Source organism: Rhincodon typus, chromosome 3, assembly GCF_021869965.1.
Source record: "Rhincodon typus isolate 14 chromosome 3, sRhiTyp1.1, whole genome shotgun sequence".
Taxonomy (NCBI): domain Eukaryota; kingdom Metazoa; phylum Chordata; class Chondrichthyes; order Orectolobiformes; family Rhincodontidae; genus Rhincodon; species Rhincodon typus.
Genome location: NC_063334.1, coordinates 99,940,344 through 99,965,367, shown reverse-complemented (window position 1 = coordinate 99,965,367; position 25,024 = coordinate 99,940,344). Strand labels below are relative to the sequence as shown.

The window sequence follows — 25,024 nt, the reverse complement described above, 5'->3', positions numbered from 1 at the left end:
CTGCAGAATACATAAATATTTTTTCTTATTTCAGAGTGCCTTCATCCTGGAACATCAAAGACTGCTTCAATGGGTATTGACTTCTGTGATTCTACACAGGCTGCCAACTTTCTACTATGGTAAGTAAACCCTTTGTCATTGATCTTTTTGCTAAAATATTTCAGCTACGTAACTTGTCATTTGTTCACATTTGTGGACATTGAGTGAAATTTCAACGAGTAGGTGAAGATTGCACAGGTGCAGTAAAACAGGCCCATATTCTTTAGAAGAATTCCTCACTCCACCTATTTCAAGAATTATTTTAATTTGTGATTTAAATTTCTGTCTATTCCTTGATATGAGTGAGGCTCATGAAACAGCGATACCAAGTGTTCATAGCTTATTTAATATACAATACATTTCTCCAATTGTTCATGGGATGTGAGTATCATTGCAATGCCTGCATTTACTGCAAGTCCCTAATTGCCTTTGAGAAGCTGGTAGCAAACCATCTTCTTGAACCACTGGACTCTGTCTGGTGTAGAAAAACTGTACTGTACCGGAGAAAGTTCTAGGATTTGGTGAAGGAGCAGGGATTGTATTTTCAAGTGGCTTGAAAGGGAACTTGCAGATAGTGGTGTGTGAGATAGCGGATGTGGAAAATGCTTTTAGTGGAAGCTCAGTGAGTTGCTGCAGTCCATCACGTTTTCGATCAGTGTTGCTGCAATTATGCGCCTGTGGCGGAAGGAGTGAATGCTTAATGTGGATGAGTGCTGATCAAGCTGGCTGCTTCCTCCTGGATTGCGTAAGCTTTCTTGAGTATTTCAGGAACCATAATCACCAAGGCTGCTTCAGTAGCACCTTCTAAATCTGTGACCTCTACAGTCTAGAAGGACTAGGGCTGTGGATGCATGGGAACACCACTACTTGCAAGTTTCCCTTCAAGCTGCTTGTCATCCTGACCTCAAATAATTCCTTCATTCTTTAATTGTTGTGGGATCAAAATTCTGGAATTCACTTCCTAATAGCTGTGGATGTACCTACTGTAAATGAGTTGCAGCAGTTTGAGAACATGACTCACTATCACCATCTCCAGGGCATCAGGAGATGGGCAATATAATCATAGTCATGGAGATGTTATAGCACAGAATCTGACCCTTAGGCTCAACTCGTCCATGATGACAAGATATCCTAAATTAATCTAATGCCATTTGCCAGCCATTGGCCCTTAATCCTCTAAGTTCATATACCCGGCCAGGTACCTTTTAAATGTTGTAATTGTGCCAGCCTCTACCACTTCCTGTAGCAGCTCATCCCGTACATGCACCACCCTCTGCGTGAAAAAGTTGCCCCTTAGGTTGCTTTTAAATCTTTCCCCTTTCACCTTAAACCTACGTCCTCTAGTTTTGGACTCCCCTACCTTGGGAAAAAGACTTTGGCCATTCACCCTATCCATGCCCCTCAAGATTTTATAAACCTCCAAGGTCACCCCTCAGCCTCTGATGCTCCAGGGGTAATAGCCCCATCCTCTCCCGAGAGCTCAAAGCCTCTAACCCGGGCAGCAACATTGTAAGTCTTTTCAAAACACTTTCAAGTTTCGCAGTGTGCTGGTTGAGCCAGCAGCACTCCCATCTCGTGAAAGAAAATGAAAATGTTCCTGTCTTGGAGATAGTGAACAAGTTTTATGGAGACGGGATGTGAATTCTTCATCAGAAACAGTAGAAGTGGTAGTTTAGTGGTAATGTCACTGGATTTGTAATCCAGAACCTCAGGCTAATTTTCTAGGGATATGAGTTCAAATCCCACCATGGTATGTGATGAAATTTGAATTTAAAACAAAACATTTCTGGAATTAAAAGTTGGCCTAATGGTGACCCATCTGATTCACCAATGTGGGAAGGAAATCTACCATTCTTACCTGGTCTGGCCTACATGTAGTGGTTCAAGAAGGCAAGTTGTCACCACCCTCTCCTGAGCAGTTTGGGATGGGTGATGCCCAAATCTCATGATCAAATATATTTTTTAAAAAGCCTTAACTCTGACTTTTCTTAAAGACAGCTTATTCATCTGGCTCTTATAATTAAGTTTCTGGTCAAGGGTGCCCCTGCTTGCCAAAAGTATGTTGTTGATGGTTAGTACTGTGATTAAATATCATGGAATCATAGAGTAATATAATTCAATGATGTTTAATGGCAGTATGAACTCTCAACACCAAAATATCAGTAGAGTTAGTTTGTTTGTTATTCGAAATGGCCATTCGCTCACACTTGTGTGGCATGAATGTTGCTTGTTACGTCATGATAAGACCAAGCCCAAGTGTTGACCAGGTTCTGCCACAAGTGGTGCTGAACATTGTGATGCAACATCTTTGATAAAGCAGCTTAAGATAGCTGGATTTGGGACCCTGAAGATCTCCTGCAGTAATGCCAAGGCCTAAGATGATTGGCTTCCAATAACCACACCGAATTTTCTTTTTGCTGGGTATGACTCCAACCAGTGAGAGATTTACCCCGAATGCCACTGATTTTAAATTTTGCAATTATATACTTGAGTGTGCACCCATTTTAAAAACAAGTGCCTACAACCAATGGTTACGGCAACTCGGAAATTATAACTCAAATTATATTCAGTTAATCAAGCCCTTTGGGTCCCAGATTCTTGTTATAAATTGCCTCTTTCTCTTATTCCTATTAAGCCACCTTCAACATGTCTCCATATTATGTACTGAGGACATAGGAAGCATCATGTCAAGATCCTGTGAACATTGAGATTATGGGGCAAGTTTGATTGACAAACTGACCTGTACCTGCCTGTGATTTTCACATGTTACTCCATAGTAAAATAATTCCATACTCTGGGTAAAACATTTGCGTAAATTACCAAAAGGGCTTAGAGCAAAATGGGTCGTCAGATCATCATGCAGTTATTAGGGTAGTTTCAATGCTTTTAGGATTTTTTGTTTTTAAAAAGCACTTTTTAATTGACTTTGCAAAAATATTTGGGAACGAAAATACTTAATGTTGGTTGATGTTAAAACTTCCACATAATTTCTTGTGAAGCCATTTTAATACTGTTTTTCAATTCACATAACTATTCAGATAAAATCATTTGAAGTTTAATATCATTGAATGTCATATTTTACATATCAGCTCAAAGAAGTTTCCAAGGTCTATTGGTGATCAGCAAATAGGTTGTGAAGTTCCCAAATTAATTTTGTAGGTTTAAAAGGAGATATTTCAATAGCTCAGAATTAAAGGGATGTAGGTTGTACGCAGGGTTTGGGAACAGCAACAACATTTGTCTCACCCAAGGCAGTGAGTTATTAAATGGCACTGGTTGCAAGTGAAGCCTGAAGAGCTGAAATGTGATAGACTTTACATTTCCTACTGCCCCATGATGACTACACAATGACCTGGAAGAGGTAAACAAAAGTGAAGTGGGCCAGTCTGTGATCTGATATTAAATGTTGCTGTCAGGAAATCACTTCAATAAGATGCATGAACACAACAGAACAGCAGTAACTACAGTGAATTCACAGAAAAATCTGCAGGTGCTTATAAAGATGAGTGGATTTCTCAAGTTAAACCAAAGGATATATTGGTTTATAAGTTTAAGATTCCTGATCACATTAAGTTTAGGAAAAATAGCGAATTCTGAAAGGAGCTGAAGTTTGATGATTAACTTTGTATGTTCTTGATTATTGTGGAGTTGATTTATATGTTTTACTGAGATACCCGGAATTTGTCTGTAAAGAAGCTTAAAAATTGCATCAGCCTAGCAAAATCAACAAAGCTGTATAAATTATAATGGAATTTATGGTGATTATCCTACTTATATGTGAGAACATGTTAGAATTTTCATGCTGTACTCTGCAGCAGCGTTCTGATAACATTGATGAAGAGTAAAGAAACATTGTCCAGCATGAGCCAGTGAACAGCATGAGATAGCCTGACTTATCCTTATGCGTTTTACAGCGAGCTTAGATTAGTTTTATGTTATGCTCCTTGTCCACAGACAATATGCGATACATCCAGATTTGTTTTTTTTTTAACTGGAATTCTTGGGAAGCCATTGCCTTTCTTTTTTGGAGTAATGAAAGGATGTGTGTGTGAAGACATGAGAGAAAAGAATTTGCCAGCATCCTATAAGAGAGATGTACTTTTAAGTCCAGTGTTTTCTTCAAATAATTTGTTTCGAGTATCAATTGACGACTCAACTTTATTTGAGTTCTCTAGAGTTCCCTTATTCTATTTCTCCCACCAGCAGTCAACCTTACACCCCAGGATAAAAACACTGCCATTTAGTTGCACGCCTGTGTTCAAGTTAATCCCTGTCTTTAATGTATGCGGAGGATTTTCTTTGTTTCTTTTCAAATGTCTTGAGTTTTTCTTTATTCCTTTCTCACAATGATAAAGCTTCTCATTTAAGGTCACTTTGGAGACTGATTTCTAGTTAGTCTGTGCTTAATTGATCCACCCTCTGCTGCCAGCCAAGTTGCAATTTTTAAATCACCTTCAAGTGTCATGGATCTTTGCTAGTGGCTGACTCTTGTGACCTGTTTGTCATCTTTCATTGTTCCATAACTATTTGAAGAATGAAACGTACCTTCTATTTTACATCTTTACCTCTAAGGTTTGGGGAAGTAATTCAGCCTATTGTGTCCATGTCAACCATCAAGAAGGCATCCAGTCTAATCCCACTGTTCAGCTGTTGGTCCATAGCCTGCCTTTTATTCACTTGTGGACATTGCTGGCTGGCCAGCATTTATTGCTGGTCCCTAGTTACCCTTGAGAAGATGGTGGTGAGCTGCCTTCTTGAACTGCTGCAATCCATATGCTGAAGGTTGACCCTCAAGGTTGGAATTCCAGGGTTTTGACCCAGCAACAGTGAAAGAATGGCAATATATTTCCAAGTCAGGGTAGTGGAGAGCTTGCAAGTAGTGGCATTCTCATGTATGTGCTGCTCTTGTCCTTCTAAATGGAAATGTTTGTGGATTTGAAAGGTGTTCTCTAAGGATCTTTGAACTTCTGCAGTGCATTTTGTAGATAGTCCACACTGCCTTGTAGGTTACAACGCTTTAGAGGTCCTTCCAAATAGCTATTAAATATAATGATGGTTTGCTAACACTTTCTGACAGTTACAAATCTCTAACCCTCTGGGTGCGAAGAATCCCCCAAAAAAAATCCTACCTTTTACCCTATGTCTGTACCCCTGATTGTGGGCTTCTCAATCAATGGAAATAGGTCCTTCCTATCTATTCTATCTCGCCGCATTATAATTTAATGCATTTCAGATAGGCCATCAATCCGCGTCCACTGCCCTGAGGAAAAGAGCCCTCGCCTATCCAATCCTTTCCCATAACCAAAATTCTCTAGGTAACATTCTTGTAAATCTTGCTACTCTCTCTAATGCAATCACATCTTTCCTCAAGTGCAGTGATCAGATTGCATACAGTGCTGTTTTGTGCCATTCCCGCGTAACCTCTCTGGTTCTGTATCTCAGCTCATGAAAGCAAACATTTAGTATGCCACCTTGACCACTTTGATTATCTGTCCAGCTACCTTTTAAGGATTTGGACATGCATTCCAATGTTGCTCTGTTTCAGGACGCTTCTCAGTGTCCTGCCAGTTATTGTATATTTTCTTTTCTTATTGACTTCCCCAAATGTGTTACATCTGTGTTATCTAATCCAAGATCGTTTGTTGTTGTTCTCATGCTATCTCATACTTAAAAAGCTGCCCACTACTCTTTCCTTCCTGCCAGTCCTTCCCAAAAGCCTCATAACTTGAATAGTTAGTTCCCAGCTTCGATCTTCTTGTAACTATGCCTCCAAAATGGCTATAAGATCGCAACCATTAACCTGTATTTATATCATTCATTAAGTTATATTGTTCCAAATACTATCTAAGTGAAGAGCATTAATTTTGCAATGATTTTTAATCGTTATTTTCTCTGTTTGGCCCTATTTCCTGCTGTTTTTACATGCTTTTATACAGTCAGCCGCTTCCTGTACCAGTCCGGGTATAATCATCTAAATAGCTGTTCTGAAATGTAAGCCTCTGTTTCTCCCCTCCCCACCCCGCACCTCCCCCCACCCCTCCTCCCACATGTTTTCTTTTTCTTCACAGACGCTGCCAGACCTGCTGAGCCTTTCCAGCAACTTTGTTTTTGTTCCTGATTTACAGTTCTTTCAGTTTTTATTTAGCATTTGGATGAGAACTGCTTCAGTATCTGGGGAGTCATGAATGGTTCTGAACACTATGCAGTCATCAGCAAACATCCCCTTCTGACTTTATGGTGGAGGGACGGTCGTTAATGAAGCAGCTGAAGGTGGTCAACTCTGGGACACTACCCTGAGTTACTGCAGGGATGTCCCAAAGCTAAGAATACTGACTTGCATCCATAACTATCTTTGTACCAGGTATGACTCCAACTAGTGGAGAGGTTTCCTCCTGATTCCCATTGACTCCAATTTTGCTGGAACTCCAGAATTCAAGTGATTCCACACTTGACCAAATATAGCTTTGATGTTAAGGGCAGTTACTCTCACTAAGTGTAAAGTTAAGCCTTTTTTACACATTGACTTCTTAATTCATTCTCTGCTGTGGTAGTAAATCGTTGCGAGTAATTGACCTGTGCTGATTTTATGTGGCATTTCAGCACCACTGCTCGGATTTGTGGACAGTGCTTCTTCCACATTTGGGAGCTCATGGATGATCGTGGATGTATGCAAGTTCCCATACGTGACTTGGCACACAGTAGAGTCCATCTTTTGAAATGCTTACAGGTGTTGGTACTGATCTGTTTTCATGACTGATCATACAATGAAGTTTTTTAAAAGTGTAGGCCACCATCCCTCTTATGGACAGTATGTAATTACTGGCCTTCTGTTACAACATTGCTGAATAAGGTTATATACCTGCCAGTCCACAATCAGGTAGTGAGTAAAATTAGCAGGAGTGTTTAGTGATCTAAGTGGGCTATCCACTCAAAGGAGGTTCATTCCATTTTGAACAAGCAGGCTTAGCAGAGTTAACACTCGAACATTTTCTAGACAAAGAACGTTTGTGGAATTCTGCTCCAGATATTAATCTATGGGGGCTATTTTGTAGATTTCTAGTCCCGAGCTTTTTGATTTTATTTATTATTGTCACATGTACCGAGATACATTGTTTTGCGTGCGAACCTGACAAATCATATCTTACGTAAGTACATCAGGGTAATAGGACAGAATGCATGATATTGTGTTATAGCTACAAAGAAGGTGCAGAGAAAGATCACTTCCTCATAACTGCATTGATTTTAAAGATATTGAAAAGAAAAATTAACAATTGCTCTTATAATCCTTATTAACCAAGGAAGACCTAATTCTCTACACTGGTTCTTAGTTTTGGCCAGCTCATTAGAATCTTTTGTAAAGGAAACTTTCCACCTTGCAGATTTGTTACAAGTGATGAGAGGACTTAAAGGTCCAGGAATTCTCTAGGTTGATTATGATGATCCTGGAATGTAAGCTAAAGTATAAGTTGTCTGGAACCAATTCTCAGAAGGTCAGAATATTTGAAATATTTTCAATCTTGCTACAAATTAACTGAAGCTGATGGCACAGTACATGTGATGTAAGGTAATTGCAACGTTGTTTCTTTTTAGTTTTCATCAGCATGTTGTGTAAATAGTATGCAGCAACAAGTACTTGTATATTTTGCAACACCTTTAATGTTATGAAGCATTATATTAAAAAAGTGTAGCGCAGAGCCATGTAAGATGATATTAGGTCAGATGAGCAAAAGTTTGGTCAAAGAGCTAGGTTTAAGGCCGCTTAAAGAAAGAAAGAGGTAGAGATGTGTCAGGGCAGTCCATGTTTGAAAGACTCAAAATGGCTGAGAGAAACAGAATAAAACAGCCTGCTCTCGCATTTAAGTGAAATATAATACCATTGAACAGGGCTGTTCCAAGGTGAAAGGGAGGCCCTGCAAGCAAACATCCAAGACAGTTTGATAAGAGGATGTCTAAGGATAGACAAGTGATTGATTCCAACCTCATTAATGAAAGGATGTTGTCCCATTAAGTGAACAGCACCAGTTAAAACAAGGGGTGTAAATCTCAGCCCATGAACCAGCCAACCTAACTCATTAATCAGCTGTGAAAACAACAGCTAAAATTATTTTGTTGTAATTAGTTGTTTCTTTGAAGTTATTCACAACATTAAGAAATAGGTTCTAGTTTAAAATTCTTCAGATAATCATAGATTTCAACATAAGTATAGATATACATATAACCTAAATATAATAGAAGCATTGGGGAAAAACATTTATACCTAGATGTGAAAATTAATTACTCTCAGAAACCAGTTTCCTTATCTCGTTTTTAAAAAAAATGCTTGGTACGCCCTGAACGAAATAGATTGTACCTAATAAGTTGTAAACAATGTGCTAACAGTAGACGGAGCTGTACTTGACACTTAATTTCTGTTATAAAGTTAGCTATAATTAAGAATCTTACAGCAATTAGTTAAAACCAACTGTCTTTTGTTTTTATATATATATATATATATATGTATATATATGGGATATAAAAAATTGGGACAGTAGAAAATATAAGAGGAATCCTTTATTCATTCATGGGATGAGGGTGTCGCTGGCTAAGCCACCATTTTTGCCCATCCCTAATTGCCCAGAGGGCAGTTGAGTCAACCACATTGCTATGGGTCTGGAGTCATATGTAGGCTAGAACAGGTAAGGATAGAAGTTTCCTTCCCTAGAGGACATTAGTGAACCACATGGGTTCTTTCCATCAATCGGCAACAGATTCAGTCGTCATTCAAATTCCACCATGGCAGGATTCGAAGCCAGGTGCCCAGAACTGGGTCTCTGGGTTAACAGTCCAGCGATAATACCAGTAGGCAATTGCCTCCCAATTAACTGAATTTGATACTAGTAGCACAAGGAATACAATGAGTAACAGAATTCAAGCAGTCCTTAGAGATGAGCAAATTTGGGACAGACCAGAAGGAGTATAACCAGTAACTCTAGAATGCGAATTAATAGAATGTTTAGAAAGATCCCAAGGCCTGGACATTACAATGTCTATTAAACACCATGAGATTATGGGGAATGGGGGCTGTCCATAGGAATGCCCATCATTGATTAGGTGTTTCACAGGACTGTGTGTATGGCAGAAGGGAGAAGGACACAGTGGACCACACGCTATGTGATTATTGTAACACAACGTATAAAAATGCTGTATTTCACCTTAAAAATCAGTGTGTATCATTGATCTCTCTTCCAATCTGAACCATAGATTGAGAGAGCAACTGGGTTCTCACATCATGGCCAGATTCAGGGAAGGTCTTTAGCCCTCTCCCTGCATTACCTGGTTGTTGCTTGAATAAAATCTACCACTTGCCTGCCTCCCTCCCGATCGGGCGTATGCTCATACAAGATGGGAATAGGAAGAAAATTCCAAATCTCTAGTCCTAGCCAGCTGAAGATATGACATCACAATAGTGTTAGAATATGGACTATTAGTTTTCAATTTCCATCTTCTGATCTTAATGTCAGTGAGCTTCATTGACTAAAATGATTTTTAAAAAGGAATCAACATGGGCCTAAAATGGCTACAGTGGTTACCTGACCATAGGTTGAAGCAGTGTGCAATATAAACTGAATTGTCTTCACTGAAATTACCATTTTATTGCAAATTGAAACCAGTCAACTGACTTGGGCAGCAAGAGGTTTTATTTCCTGTTTTAATTTTAACTTGGGGGAATTGATGGTTAATGATTCCCCTTTTAGCATTGTTTTGCTTTACTGTCATTGAGTTATGAGGATGGAAAATCTCATTGTGTGTTGCAAAATTCAAATTGACTGCAGTACATTACCTGGGCCAATTTGACACCATTTTGATGCAAGTACAAGTAAAGCAAAATACTGCAGATGCTGGAAATCTGAAACAAAAACTGAGTGGTGGAGAAAGTCAGCAAATCTGTCAGCATTGTGGAGACAGAAATAGAGTTAATGGCTCTGAAGTAGAGTCATATCAGATCTGACATGTTAACTCTGTTTCTGGCTCCACAGTTGCTGCCTGTCCTGAGTTTTTCCACCGTTTTCTGTGTGTTGGCATGACCTCTCCCTCTCTTACATTTTTGGGTCACTCCCAACCTTCCCACTTGTGGATTATTCCTGTGCCAAACCACTGCCCAAGGTATGACATGGAAGACCCCACCTACCAGCCCCCACACTGTCACCACTCACCCTTGGTCTAACAGAATGTACGAATACACTCCCCTTCCACCCCATCCTCACCACCACCCCCTGCCGCCCCACCAGACTAGGAGAAGCTGGAAGCTTCCCCAGGTGTCCATCCCCACACACCCCAGCCTACCATTTGAGATGCAGACTGTGATCCAGCTCAGCAGTTGCCACTCGGTAAGGACATTACAGTACTTGTGCCCCTTCGACCTTGCAAGATGAGTTGGAAGAGGGTGGCTGCCGCAGCCAACAGAAAAGCACAAGGGAGCCACCGGACATCACTCAAACCAGAGTGGCTGTGACCCCAGCACAGGCACTGTGCTGCCACAGTGTGTTAGTTACCCCAGGAGCACTGGCCATTATCACAGAGAGAGGGAGGGTTGAGGAAGGAAGGAAATACTAGTGAGCCCAGCCACAACTGAAACAGTGCTGATCATGGAAAGGAGGGTGAAGGGGAAGGAAGACTAAGGTCAGTAGCTAGCCAAGAGGAGCAGTCCCACTGAGTAATGCCCTGAGCAGCCCTCAATGGTGGCATGGCCACCAAAAAGTAGCATCATGAATACCCAAAAAAGACAACAGGAGGTGGGCATGATGCAGCTTGCAACAAGCAACAGTCTCGGCACGTGGCTGAAAGTCCACTGAGCTAAGGTCCCCAACCCCCTGCTCCAGTCTGGGAGGATCCACTAAAGGAACTGCTGTAAGTAGAATATTGCATTTTACTGTTATATTTTTACACTTGTTTCATTTTTAACAATGTCATCTACCAATGTAGGAATTCAGTCTTTTACATTACAGGTAATACTAATCTCAGCTTGGAGGGTACATGTACAATGTTGTGATAAGGAAAGCAAAGATCTTTTCACTTTAAAGTTGTGATTTTGAGGAACACAGCCTCAATTTCAAGAGGGCACTCTGTACTTCTCCTGAAAGAGTTGTTTGCAACTATCCAGCTTGGAAAGTTAATGGAGCAAACTTGGGAATATATAAATGAGCTATATTCCAGTAATTACCTGGCAGAGCAGCTGGAAGAGAAAGAAAGGAAATGATTGGTAATTGCAAGGACTGGCAGGCTCTCTCTTTCTCACTCCCTATTTCCTTCTGAACACCTCAAAAGCTAGCACCAGTAATGAAACAAGTTGGAGGAAAATCTATTCGAGAGCCCAAGGATTGTACAGATTCTACGTCAACTAAGCAAACTCAGGTTCAACTATAACAACTCAAGGATTCTAAGAAAACTATTTAAACTGCCGTTTTGTGATCTTCCTTTTTGTATTTGCCACTCTCCCCTTCTTGAGCTGTATACCTGTGTTTGTGTGTGCTGGATGTTACATTTTATATCATTCTCCATATCGTAGGAATTAATATTCCTCTTTCTTTCACTCAAGAAATCTTGCAATTGGCCCCTTTTAATTCTAATCTGATTGCTAAGTTTTAATTCAAGTGTGAGATAGCTGCGTGCTAGGAGAAAAATAAAAATCTTTGTGGCTAGCTCAGGGGGATAGAAAGAAAGGAGCTGACTGAACCCCACGCTGCCCTCACCAGGTTGCCATAATGGCCACCTATGTTAGTGTATTAAAATTGAAATTGCACAAGGGACCAGAATTGGATGAACACAGATGTTTTGGAAGTTTGTGGGACTGGAGAAGGTACAGGGATAGGGAGGGATGAGACCATGGACAAATTTAATGATTATGAAACTTCAAAATGAAATTGTTACTTAACTAAATCTTCTAAGCTGGCAGTCATCCAAAGATTTGTCATTAGATGAAACAGTTGTGTATGATAAGAATTCAAATTAGGGTTGTCCTCCTTTAAAGTATACACTTTTGACGCTGTGAATGAGATTGTACATGAGCAAGAAAGAAATGCATTGTATCTCTGGTGCAGTAATAAAAATCATCACACTGCACTTTCAAAATTATGGCTATCGCATAAAATCAAGTGCTCATCTCCTCATTTAGTGGGAGTGCAATAACACTCCAGCATGCTTCAGAGAACTAATTAGAACAAATATTTTGTAGTATATATACTAACCCATGAAGCGGTAAATTTACTCTGCATTATGAGGCATGCATACATTTTTCATCTGCTGTAGCAACCATGTTTGGATGAGTTATGTTAACAGCCTGAACTCCCAAAATTTACAAGTACACAATATGATGCAATATTGTATTTCAGTACTTCTATATTGGGAACGTTAATTTTTCATTTGTATAACTCCAGTCATTGAGATTCTAGTCCTGTAATGATCATTATTTGAAAAGTAAAGTTGTAGTTGATAACCTTTTTGTAGAATGTCTCTGTATTCCAGTACATCTGAATATGACAAACAGATTTTTAAATTTAATGGTTTCATTGACTCATTTGTATTCAAATTAATACCGGAGTTGTATTACTAGATATGTCTAGGATAGGATTACCAAATGTGTTGCTAGATATTACAGTACAGTCTTTGTTGTTTTCCTGGGTGGTGGATATGGATGGGGAATTGAGTCATCTTGTATCTTTTGATATGGTCAACTGGCATCACCTACTGAGAGTTTCATGCAAATCAATGTTTTATAACAAGTGTGTTCTGTGGTATTCAGAATGAATAAAAATTTATGAGTTTCTGAAGTGTTGCCTAGTAATTGTTTATTACTTTTCTGTAAGATAAAATCCAGATCAATGATAGAGAATGCTGGTCTATGATTAAGGTGCTCATAAATGGCTTTGCACAGACATCAAAAAGAGGTCTTTATTATAATGGTTTAAACTGTGAGTTGAATGATCAAGCAGAGCTATGGCTGAAACGTGGTTCAGTTAGCAGTGAGGGAAGGCTGCCATTTCGAAAGAAAAGTAAGTTGTTAGTGTCAACATGTGCATTTTTAAAAATATTTTTGACCTAAGTGTCTCAGCGCATCCTGTGCTGAATTCTATTCTATAAATAAATGCGTACACAACATAATGGCTTATATTTAAAAAACACTGAACTATCTGAGAACAGTTTTGTTTTGATATTGATTTGCAACTGAGACACCACTTACATGGGTAGGACTGCTGAAATAAAAGTTAATTTTATTTTAAAGTAGTTGCTCATCTCTGAATACCACTGCTCATCATGTTTGCCTTCTGGTCCCTCCAAAGAAGTATTGAATCTTTCAGCAAATTCGATTGATCTTTTAGCAGTGTAATCACAATTACTCACCTCCTTAATTGGCCTGCCAGAAATCAGAAAATGGAAACTGATCGGTTGTGTGTTCTGATCAATAGTTTTAGAGCAATACTAGCAGGGGCAGGGGAGATGGAGGTTATAGTGAGATCAATTGGCCTGGGGTGTCAATCATTGTGTGTGGCTTTGCATGACAATCACTTTGCCTGACTGCAGTGGATCTCCAGCTTTGTGGTACAGTTGAGAACTCGGAAAAAATTATGGTTGCTCCAGAATGTCATAGCATATTTTGTGTATATTACAGTTATGAAAATGTTAACTGAATGTGAAACAATTGGTTATTTATTACAATCAGAATTGCACATGAAACGTTGATCTATAATACTGTCCGAATTCAGTGGAGGTTACGACAGGACTGACATTGGTGAGGCTCACCAATGGATCACTGAGTTCATCCAATGCGTAACTGATGCATAAAGCTAAGGAATATGTCTACTTCAATTTTTGGTATGCCTTGAGTCAGTTGATTAGGGAAGGAAGAATCTGCCCAGTGCCCATGCTGCTTGCTTTATATGAACTCTCACTAAAAACGTTGATTGAAGGTGTGATTTTATTCAAATTCCCTTTTCATCTTCCCCTCCATTCCCCAATTCCCAGCACTTGATGATAAAATCAGACAGAATCAGTAGTTTCTTGGGAAAAGTGTTTGCGAATGACCCTTGTCCGTGGTAATCTTCCTCAGCAATAGACCCATTTCACATGGGAGGAGCATAAAATTGCCAAGAGAAAAATAAAAATATATATCATTGAAAATATGATTAATATAAAATAAAGTTTTGGATATTTCAATGTAAATGCCAAAAAATACATAGCCAAGTGTGTTTTTCCAGTCAAAATGAAAATTATGACAAAATTGAGCCAGTCCCAACTTAAGATATCAGCATGTACTGCACATATTAACTTTGATTCATAAGTCTTCAATTTTGTAAATGTTTTGCAGCACGTGCAATGATCATTTCAATGTCACTGTCCAACCTCCAGTGGGAGAGCTGCTTCTGCCAGTCGCCACATCTGAAAAGGATTTCAAGAAAGAGCAAGGTGAGGAATGAGCTATTTCATTTTATGATCTTCAAGGAATGTAGGTTTTGCATTATTTTAGATCTGCATCCTCTTCTAAGATAAAATGAAACTTTGAAATGCTGTTCTACTCTGATTCAGTGAGAGAAGCCGAGTATTAATTTGGTATATCTCCCCAACTGGTTCCCTACATTGAAATCATTCCTCAGTAAATTGTTGAAATATTTTGGGGGTGTGTGTGTGTGTGTGTGCACGCACACATGAAGTGGGAGGCAATGTCTGAAGTTGTTCATTGGTGGAAACATTGAGCAAGTTAGGCAGATCCCTGAGGAAAGCCATTGAATTAATATTTTTGACATAGTTCTGATAATGAGAGGTACTGCCTGAAACACTAGCAAAGCTAAATATGGGAAGTGCAGAGATTTCAGTTGGGAAAAAGAAATACTGCAGAATATGTGAATAGTTTAATGACAAGCTTATAAGAGAACATAAGGCTTTTCATAAGCGTGTGGTAAAAGGATAGTTGAAGGAAGAGTAGGACAGGTTGGTACCGAAGACATTAACCTAGTGGAGGCAGAGGACGTGGCTGAGGTATTTTGCATCCATCTTTGTTAGAGAAGAGGATGCTGCAAATAAAGTAGTAATGGAGGAGGTGGTAGCAATATTGAGTAAGTTGAAAATATAGGATATTCTTATTGTTAGCAGACCTCCAAAAAAGAGAACTCATTGGGTCTAATGGGATAAATTGCTCAGGAAAATAAAGATATAAATTATGGCGCGTCTGGCCATGATCTTTCAACCTAACTAGGATACAGGAATGGTGTCAGAGGAATGAAAAAATATTGGAGCCCCTTTTTTTAAGGAAGGATGGAGGGATAAACTTTGCAACTACAGCCTGCTAGTCTAACATCACCACCGGTGGAGAGAGCCCTGAGAGGCAACCAGAGACAAAATAAGTTGACATTTAGAATATTGTGGGCTAATAACAAAGCCAGAATGAATTTGTTTAAGATAAATTGTGTTCAATTTCCAAATTCAGTTCTTTGAAGTAACAAATGCTTGAAGTTAGTGCAGTTGATGGATGGACTCTGATACATGGACTTTCAAAAGTCATTCAATAAAATATGAAACAATAGATATGTTAACAAAATAGAAGGCCATGGGATTAATAACCCTGTAGTAGGATGGGATATAAAATTGGTTTAGGGACAGAAGGAATAGTTGCTTTTCGCACCAGTGGCAAGTGTACAGTGGTGTCTTGCAGGGAACATTGTTAGGTTTATGCTGTTTTTGATAAATAATATTGACCTAGATTTATACATAGGCTATAAGGCCCAGAAACAGGCCATTTGGCTTAACTGTCCATTTCAGTGTTTATGCTCCATTTGAACTTCTACCAGAGCAACTTAGCTGCAGATCTCATTAAAACCCCAGTCCAAACATGGACAAAACAGCTCAAATTCGGAGATGAGTTGAAAGTGGCATCAAGGCAACATTTCGTAGTGTGGAATTGAGAAGAGAATTGGGGGCAGTGCACTCCATTAGTTGGAGTTATTCAGAGGACAGTGGAAGTTGTTGTTGTTGGAGGTCAGTCATCTCAGATCCTGGACATCTTTGCAGGAGTTCTTCAAAGTAGTGTCTTTTGCCCAGCTATCTTCAGCTGCTTTATCATTGATCTTCCCACCTTCATAAGGCCAGAGTAGGGATGTTTGCTAATGATTACACAATTTCAATGTTATTCATGACTGCCCTGAGACAGAGGTGGTTTGTTACCATGATTGGCAAGGCCTGGAAAACATTGAGGCCTTGGCTGGTAGGTGGCAAGTAATATTCATGCCATGCAAGTGCTGGACAATGACCATCTCCAACAAGAGAGAATCTAACTATCACCCCTTGACATTTAATAGTACTACCTTTGCTGAAGCTCCCACTATCAACATCCCAATGATTACCATTGACTAGAAATTGAACTGGACCAGCCAAATAAATGCTGCAATTGCAAGTCCAGATCGGAGGCTGGGAATTCTGCTGGGGTAACTAGCTGACACCTTTATTGTCTACCATTTACAAGGAACAAGTCAGGGGTCTGATGGAATATTTTCCATTTGCCAATCAGTGCAAATCCAACAATATTTGAGCTCAGTACCATCCATGGCACTAAAGCCTTCTTGATTAGCAGTGAAAATATTCATTTCCTTCATCACCAGTACAGAGTGACAATGTCTTCTGTCTATAAGATGCACTACAGCAACTCATTAAAACTTTTGTGACTGCACCCTTTGATTTCCAACCATTACCACCTGGAAGAACAATGGCTGCAAATACATGAAAACACTAAAGCCTGTAAGTTCCACTGCAAGCCTCAATCTTTTCTAGATTTAGAACTATATCACCATTCCTTTACTGACACTTGCTCAAACCCCTGGAACTCCTTCCTAACAGCATTGTCAATGTACTTGCATTACATCGGTTCAAGGAGGCAGTTCACCACCATCTTCTCAATTGGTGAGGGATGGGCAACAAAAGTAACCTAGCCAGCGACACACACATCCTGTGAAAGAACTTTAAAGAATTATTGATGACCTGTTACCCACAAGAGAAACGATTCTTTCTGTCCACTTTTTATACTTTTAAAGGTGTCTATTAGGTCACCCATAATTCGTCTGTTTTCAAGAGAGAAGAGAGCCATCATGGCAGTGCATTCTTGATGTTGATATCCATATTTCTGGTATAATCCTTGCAATTTTCAATGCCTTAAATTGTTTTGTATAATATGGCAAGAAGAACTGCACACTCCCCACTCTAAGGTGATCCAACCAGGATTCGATGAATATACAGTTCAACATTTCAAAGTTTGTAAATTGTAGAAAACTTGGAAATATAGCAGTCAACATAGAAATGAATAGTAACAGACCTTAGGAAGATATGTCCAGATTGGTAAAATATGCAGTCACATGGCATATTAAGGAGCAAATTACTGCAGATGCTCACATCAGCTCTGATGAAGAGCCATCTATACTCAACATGAGCTTGCTCTCTTTATGGATGCTGCCTGAGCCGCTGTGATTTCCAGCAATTTTTGTTTTCATGGCAGATTAAATTTAATAGAGATAAGTGCAAAGTGATATATTTTGGTAGGAAAAATAAGGAAAGCCAACATGAACTAAATAGTATAATTTAAAAAGGCTGCACTAACAGAAATCAGCAGAACATACCAGAAAAATTTGAGAATGTGTGAAAGCTTTTGAAAATGTACAGTGGATCCTTGGCTTTCTTAATGGAGGGAGAGTACAAAAGCAAGGAAATCTTCACTGGTGTATTGTGTTCCATTCTGGCATCACATCTGAGGAAGAATGTCAAAGGTTTGGCAAAGGTTGAAGAAGAATCCTAGGAATGCTGCTAAGGATGAAGTGCCTTCATTTAAAGCGGAGAAACTGCAATTGTTCAAATGCAGGACAATAGGCAAAAGTGATAGATATGAAGGAAGAGATCACCAAAGACCTTAAATGTAAGATGATTAGCTGATGTACCAGAGACGATATAAGCATTTTTTACACAGGTGGTTGTGATCTGGGGTAAATTAGCTTAAAAGTGGTGGAAGCAGACTCAATAGTAATATTTAAAGAACAACTTAGTTACAAGAGCTGTGGAGAAAGAGTGATCAAGTGGAATTGATTTACTGGCCTTATCGTGCTCAGCACTGCAAGTTGAAAATGAGAATCAAGCTAGCATGTGAGGCAATAAGCATACTCTAACTGTCTTTACTGACACTGGCCATATCACATCAACCTTTTGGATATTCAACAGACATAGCAGTAGAGTACAAAATTCTACATTTCATATCTTGTCGGTCATTTTCAAGCACTGGGTGCAGTCAGGCAGCGAAAACTCCTGTACCTTGTATTATGATCCCATCTCCGGTATTACTGGAAAGGTCAGGTCCCAGAGTGAAACCTGGCTTGATGGACCATAGATTTTACGTTCGCGATTATAACTTCAGTGGTGGCCAATCACTGAACATATTGACGAGGCTCCAAAGTGCCTCAAACATAACAGCCAAGTTTATTATACACAAACGATTTTTGCACTATGTAAGAACTGGTTTTGGATAGTTTCATTATGAATATCAGAAATAAAGTTTGAACCCTTTTACTCTCCTCCATACAAATACTGAAACCACAGCGAGAGTCATCTGTTTCCACTTTAAAGATGTTTTTCAGTTGGCACAGCAGTATTTCATTTCTTTCTAACGAACTTCTACATTCTCTGTGCTAGTTAATCATCCTTCCTGAAACCCTTAAACCGCTAAGAGTTCACTTATTTCTTTTAACACAGATTCCTTGAACTTCTTACCCAATTCCTTCAACAGCCTTCTGTTTCTCAAACTTTTTGTGACTAACATTAAAACACCCGGAACTACTTTCCTCCTGCCCTGATTGGAAGCTGCTAAACTGCACGTGTTTTTTTGCTCCCTGAATGCCTTATTTCTTTCCTTCTGAAAGAAATCTGAACGCTCTCTCTCTCACCTTCTGAATGGTCCTTCCTTTGTAAAGGATTGGTTTTGTATTCTCACTCTTATACAAGCCATAGTATACATGCTGCCAGGCAACCGTTTCAACTTTTTCTCAATTCTCTACTCTGCTTTCTAAAACACTGAACTGGTCACCTCAAGGGGATGTATAAAAGCCTCATTTAAGTGCATGTTCTCAGAACTAAAATATAATTAAATCCTTCCCTCCTTAACCACACAACATAGAATTTGAAGCTCAATACTTATTGAGTACTTAATAAAATTATCCTGCTATTCACTTTAGAAACCAAGTTTGCAAACAACAGCAATAGCATAGCAGGTGCAGTGAATGTTCATGACTTGAGTATAGTATAGTACTTTATTTCTTTTTATTGATGATTAGGATACATGGCTTCTGGAACAAATTGATCAGAGCCAGAAGGTAGGCGATATTCCTCAGATCACCAGCTTTAAATATTTCAGCACTGCATTTTGGCACCTGATGTAGTATTGAATTCCTGTTTTGGTTTCCCCAACTCAAAGGACTTAGTATTTTCTTCAGAATTTAAAAAACCAAGAAGCACAAGAACAAAACTACTCTTAACTTAATTAAGCAACTAATTTTGCATTTACATTTTACACCTTAAGAGCTTGGATTCAGTGAAGTGGGAACCCATATCCTTTAATCATGAATAGGATGAGGGGATCACTGACCAGGCAGGATTTATTGTCCATCCCTAATTGCCCAGAGGGCAGTTCAGAGTCAACCACATTGCTGTGGGTCTGGAGTCACATGTAGGCCAGACCAGGTAAGGATGACAGTTTCCTTCCCTAAAAGACAACAGTGAACCAGATGGGTTTTTCCGACAATTGACAATGGATTCATGGTCATCATTAGATTCTTAATTCCAGATATTTTATTGAATTCAAATTCCACCATCTGCTGTGGCAGGATTCGAACCCGAGTGCCCAGAACTTTATCTGGGTCTGTGGATTAACAGTTCAACGATAATACCACTAGGCCATTGCCTTCCCTAAAATAATTCCATGGTAGGATTTCAACCATATTCTTATCTTGGGTCTCTGGGTTCTGAGTCCAGTGACATTACCAGTATACTACCATCTCGCTCATCGCTCAATTTCTCCCCCAGTACTATAGATTGAATTAATATATAAAATTATGTAACATTAAATGGAGTGTTGATGATCAATAAGAAGGAAGTTTGAGGTGATAGAATTTGGGCCCACCTGTTTAATTGAGGAAGTAGAAAGTGAGGCTGGATGTGCAGGTTAGTGTTTTTTTTCAGTGAATGATCAACCCATGGAAAAAACATAGAGCGGTAATAAAGATTGAACCCTAACATTCATGAAAGGGTCAGGCATGTGACGTGAGGTCCGGTGAAGTTAGGTTTTTGAGGAAGTGCCCTGGAGTTTAATGTTGCCAGTAAGGCTTTGATTTTTTTATTTTGACTGAATTTCCAAATAAGCTATTTGTCTCTTGCATTTGGTGGGGGAGGAAAGGAGGATATCGGGATGATCTTTTATTATTATTATTCATAAATAATGACATGTGGAGGTACATCCAGGGTGCTATATTTACAATTGCACTGCAGTCAGGTGCTGAAATATATCAGTCCATCAGCCGTCAACCATCCACATGGAGAGATGTAAGAATACACCCAAAAAAGCATAACACTGTGGGTTATTTCAACCTTCTAGGAACTGTAAGACATAATGGACAAGTGTAGCTAAGAGGTCGGACAAGAATGTATGAGCCTGATGGTCTTACTTTTGATAGTTAAAACATAAACTTCCTGATATTTGAGATTCCTACTGAGTATCTGATTGTCCAAGTTTTCGAGAAAATGTAGTAAGTAGAATATAGAAATTTTATGTAAACAAATGTTTAGACTTTACTGAAAAATGTTACTATGTAACCTTTTAAATTATTTCATATGTGATGGTAGATCACTTGGTACATCGATCATTGTGAATTGGAAACTTGCTAATAATGTACAGGTATGGATGTAATGAGAGCCAGGTTTCATGCATTAATTTGCCTTGTGAATGAGCTTATATCGTAGTTCACTGTGATCCAGTTGGTGAGGTGAGAGTAAGGGTGCATATCAATTTGGAACAGCTAAGGTCACATAGGTAAGTTGGCTTGATAGCTGAAATTCTACAAGATTTCTTTCCTAAAAGCGACAGATTCAGTTCATCTGATCGAGTGTTTGTACGTTTTCCCTTGGGGGCTAGGTTGGCCTGTTACAATGAAGGAGCAGCATTAGATACTATCACAAAGATGTCTGCATACTAGGCTCTCCTGAATGCAAGATGGTATGAATTCAGAGGGATAATACAGAGTAAAATGGAGAGGAAAAACTGGATTTATTTTGCTGCTTTGATTTGGTAACCGAATATATTAATGTAGCTTCAGGCAATTCTGCAACCTTTCAAATGCTGTAAGTGCATTGCTTTGATTTATTTTCATCCAGAAATCCCACTGCAATTCTCATTTAAAACAAATCATATCTAAATTTTAGAAGTATAGTCTAATTCCTCCAGCACGTGTCAAAGAGAGCTACATTCTGAAATGTGTTCAAAAATTGGTTTTTTTTCAAAGAATGTTGGTTTAACTGCAGATGATGCATCTTTGCTACCATTTACATTAAATTCTGACGGTTGGGCTGTCACGTGCATTCTCTTTCAACTGTTCAAAACGTAATATGTAAAAGTCTAGAAATGAAATTACATTAGGAAGTGGATACCTAACAGACTGCCTTACTAATATTGCGTTTCTTGCTCCTCTTATTCTGCTGACAAAAGCATGTATCTGTGTCTTCCACTACTTCTGCAATGACAGGTGAGTGCATGCCTGGCTTGAGTTCATTCTGAACCACTATCTGTTTGCTTTTTTTCATCTGCTTTACAAATGCAGGAAAATGTTACAGCTGCAGATTGCTTTTCCTGTTTGTGTACTTTTTCTGTGCACTGAGGTTTTGGTTACATTTTGTTTACTTTTGTTGTAAGTGAGCCACTTTGCTGATTAGTCAAACAGAACCATCAGTTGGTAGAGGAAGCACTCACTGGGAATTAGAGTGAACCTCGATGGAGTTGTTGCCAAAATTCCTTTTTCTTTCGCTATTTTCCTTCTATAGTTGTTGATTCTTTTTGTGAGTAAATGTGGCAGCTATGTGCTATGTTTAATCGACCAGAAAGGTTACTCTGAATAAGGGTTTTTCAAAAGTTATGTTTTTATGCAATATTCCTAATGCATTAGGTTCCACTGAGTAGAAGTCAATCTTTCAGTAAAGCACCACGCCGGGATTTCAGACATGAAAGCATGCTGTTGATAAATTGATCTTTTCTTTTGCTTTTGGAAGATTGCCTTCAGCAATTGTTTCACTCGTTATATTAGCATTTCTGTGCCCTGATCCTATTTGTGCACTGTCTAATTATACAATGCTGGCACCACAGCAGAAAACATACTAAAATAATGCCACACAATAAAGGGTTACCCTGAATAAATGCAAGCTAGATTGAAACAGGATATTCAAGTTTACCATTCTCATTCTCTTTCATTACACATCTAGACATTGTGAACCAACCGTAACATTTATTGGCAAATTAGTTTTGTTCATCAAGATTCAGCTACATTACACTTGCGGCTCCAGTGAATTTCCTTCATTTGTTTCAGGTAAATAAGGAAAGTCATATCACAGAAGCCAAAAACTATAATTTTCTAAATTATGTGGACGTATTAAATCCAGGAAATGGAAATCACAGCTGTTCTTTGGTGCACGTTTTCATACTGCATACTTTTCTATCGAATACTACTCTTCATAATGTACTGGTAACTGAACAATATCATGGAGAATATTGCATTTATGGATAAGAAGAAGGTCATTTACGATTGTAATTTGTGCATGTGTTTGATATTGAAAAATGAATTATTTGAGAGATTGATACCAGCTACCTTTAATTCCAGGCCATCTAAAATAATTCTGCTGGTTCACACTATTTAGATCTCAACTTATCATCTGTGGTTTGGAAAATTAGTTTGAGTGCTTTGGTGAGCAGTACTTTAGGAATGTCTATATTTGAAATTGCCAGGGGTGATACAATTCCTATCTTGAGTGCAAAAATTGGAATACTGTAAGGCCTTTGGTACGCTCAAAGTAGTCTACTTGACTAAGAATTATTGGTTAGCTGCACTGTCAGGGATTCAACAATACTAAACACAGTTGGACTTTCTGTTGACACTGTAACAGTCGAGCAGTAATTGCTAATGAATGGAGATGAAGGATTTAATGCTTTGCCTATATTTTGCCCTTTTCAGGTAAAGTAGTAGCAACTATTGGGTGCTATACATAATAACATCCCTATTAAAAATGTGTTGTCAGGTGTTGTCAGTAATAGGCATTCACTAGTGTTCTAAGTTGCATTCATTTACAAGATTATAATTTTGTATGTATCACAATAAGTGCCTTGAAAACACTTTCCAGTTTAATATTGTTTTGAAAATTTTGTTTCAAATGGAAATATTGCTGCAAGAAAGCACAGCGAAATCAAGGATAATAATAAAACAAAGTGCTGGTAATACAGTTTCAAACAAGAATTATATTGAACTTGAAGCTTTAACTCTTTCATCACAGATCCTACCAGACCTGTTGAATTCCTCCAGCACTTTGTTTGCATGCTGGAAATGTACAGTAGGCCTAGCACATCTTTTATTTGTTCATGGGATGTGGATGTTATTGGCTCACCCAACACATTGTCCTGCGGAGAGAGAAATGCGAATAGAATTAATATTTCAACTCAAATATGACAATTCTTCAAGACTGATGTTGTCTGTATTATTTTGAATTATATACAATCATTAAACCTTTAAGTTTTTTTAAAACCTTATTTAATCTGATTCATAACCACACCTGCTCTTCCCCCCCCCCCCCCCCCCCCCCCCCCCCCACCAACCCCCTAAGCCATGCTAGTGACTAGACCATGCTTCTAACTTGCTTTCCCAACACCCCCATAATGCATTTTCAGGAAATATGATCTTTGGCCCTTTAGTACCTCCATTCCCACCATCCAGGGCCCCAAACACTGTTTAAAGTGATACAGCGACTTGTACTGTGTAAAATTCAGTAAATAACACTGTCCGCAGCACCGCCTTCTCTACACTCGGGTGACCAAATATCCATTAGATGACTACTTTGCTGCTTATCTCTGTTTCCACCTGCAAATATAACCCTGTGTATCCAGTCACTTGCTATTTTAATTCTCCATTTACTCACAACCTTATTTCTCCCTCCTACACTCTGAATGAAGCTCAAGGAACTGCATCCTCATCGTTAAATTTTGAGCCTTTCCAATTCAGCATTGAGTTCAGAAACTTCAAATCACAACCATTTCTGTTTATTTTGATCTGTACCTATTGTTTCCGTTTACAGATCCATCCTCTGTTTACTTGTTCCTTTCTGACCTCTTTTGTCTTACCCCTTCTGCCACTTAATTTCTCCTGTCATTTTTACCCCTCTTCCTTTTAGTTGTTTCTCCCTCCTAACTACCCCACACTACCTTTTCCCTGCTCAAAACGTATTACACCTGTAACCTTTGCTGGTTCTGACAACTGGTGAATGATCTGAAACATGAACCCTGTTGTTGTCTCCCAGATGCTGCCCGACTGATTAATTCCAGTTTTCCTTTCTGCTTTTTGCTTCCAGTTTCTACTTAACTGTCTGCTTTTAATTCAAGTTAGTGACATCTGTCGAGGAGATAGAATTTCAAGTAACTTGGCACAAATTTGTAAGACAGTAAAAAGTTAGAACAGTACCGGAACTATCACTTCTGTAAAGCGTTTGGCCAAGATTATCTTGTATGGCAGATTTAAAGCAAAACTCCACTTATTCTACCATTAATTTCAGCAAGTTGCTAGAAACAGTTTTATGTCTGCTTAATTCAGTTGGTTATAAGGCTAATTTAGTTTTGGTATTGCCTGAAATTTAAGACTCAGTGCAAAATTTTGTCATGTCTGCAGGTAGATTACTTTGTTATTTG

The 25,024-nt window shown here is 38.8% G+C and overlaps 1 protein-coding gene across 1 annotated transcript in view; it reads left to right on the top strand.

The window, feature by feature from the left end:
- The window catches only part of ap3b1a (adaptor related protein complex 3 subunit beta 1a), a 290,460-nt gene that overhangs the window by 233,250 nt on the left and 32,186 nt on the right, over nucleotides 1-25,024 (top strand). Inside the window, exons 21-22 of the mRNA XM_048593837.1 lie at nucleotides 35-119; nucleotides 14,381-14,478. Of these exons, the coding sequence (XP_048449794.1) occupies nucleotides 35-119; nucleotides 14,381-14,478 (183 nt within the window). The remainder of the gene's footprint in view (nucleotides 1-34; nucleotides 120-14,380; nucleotides 14,479-25,024) is intronic.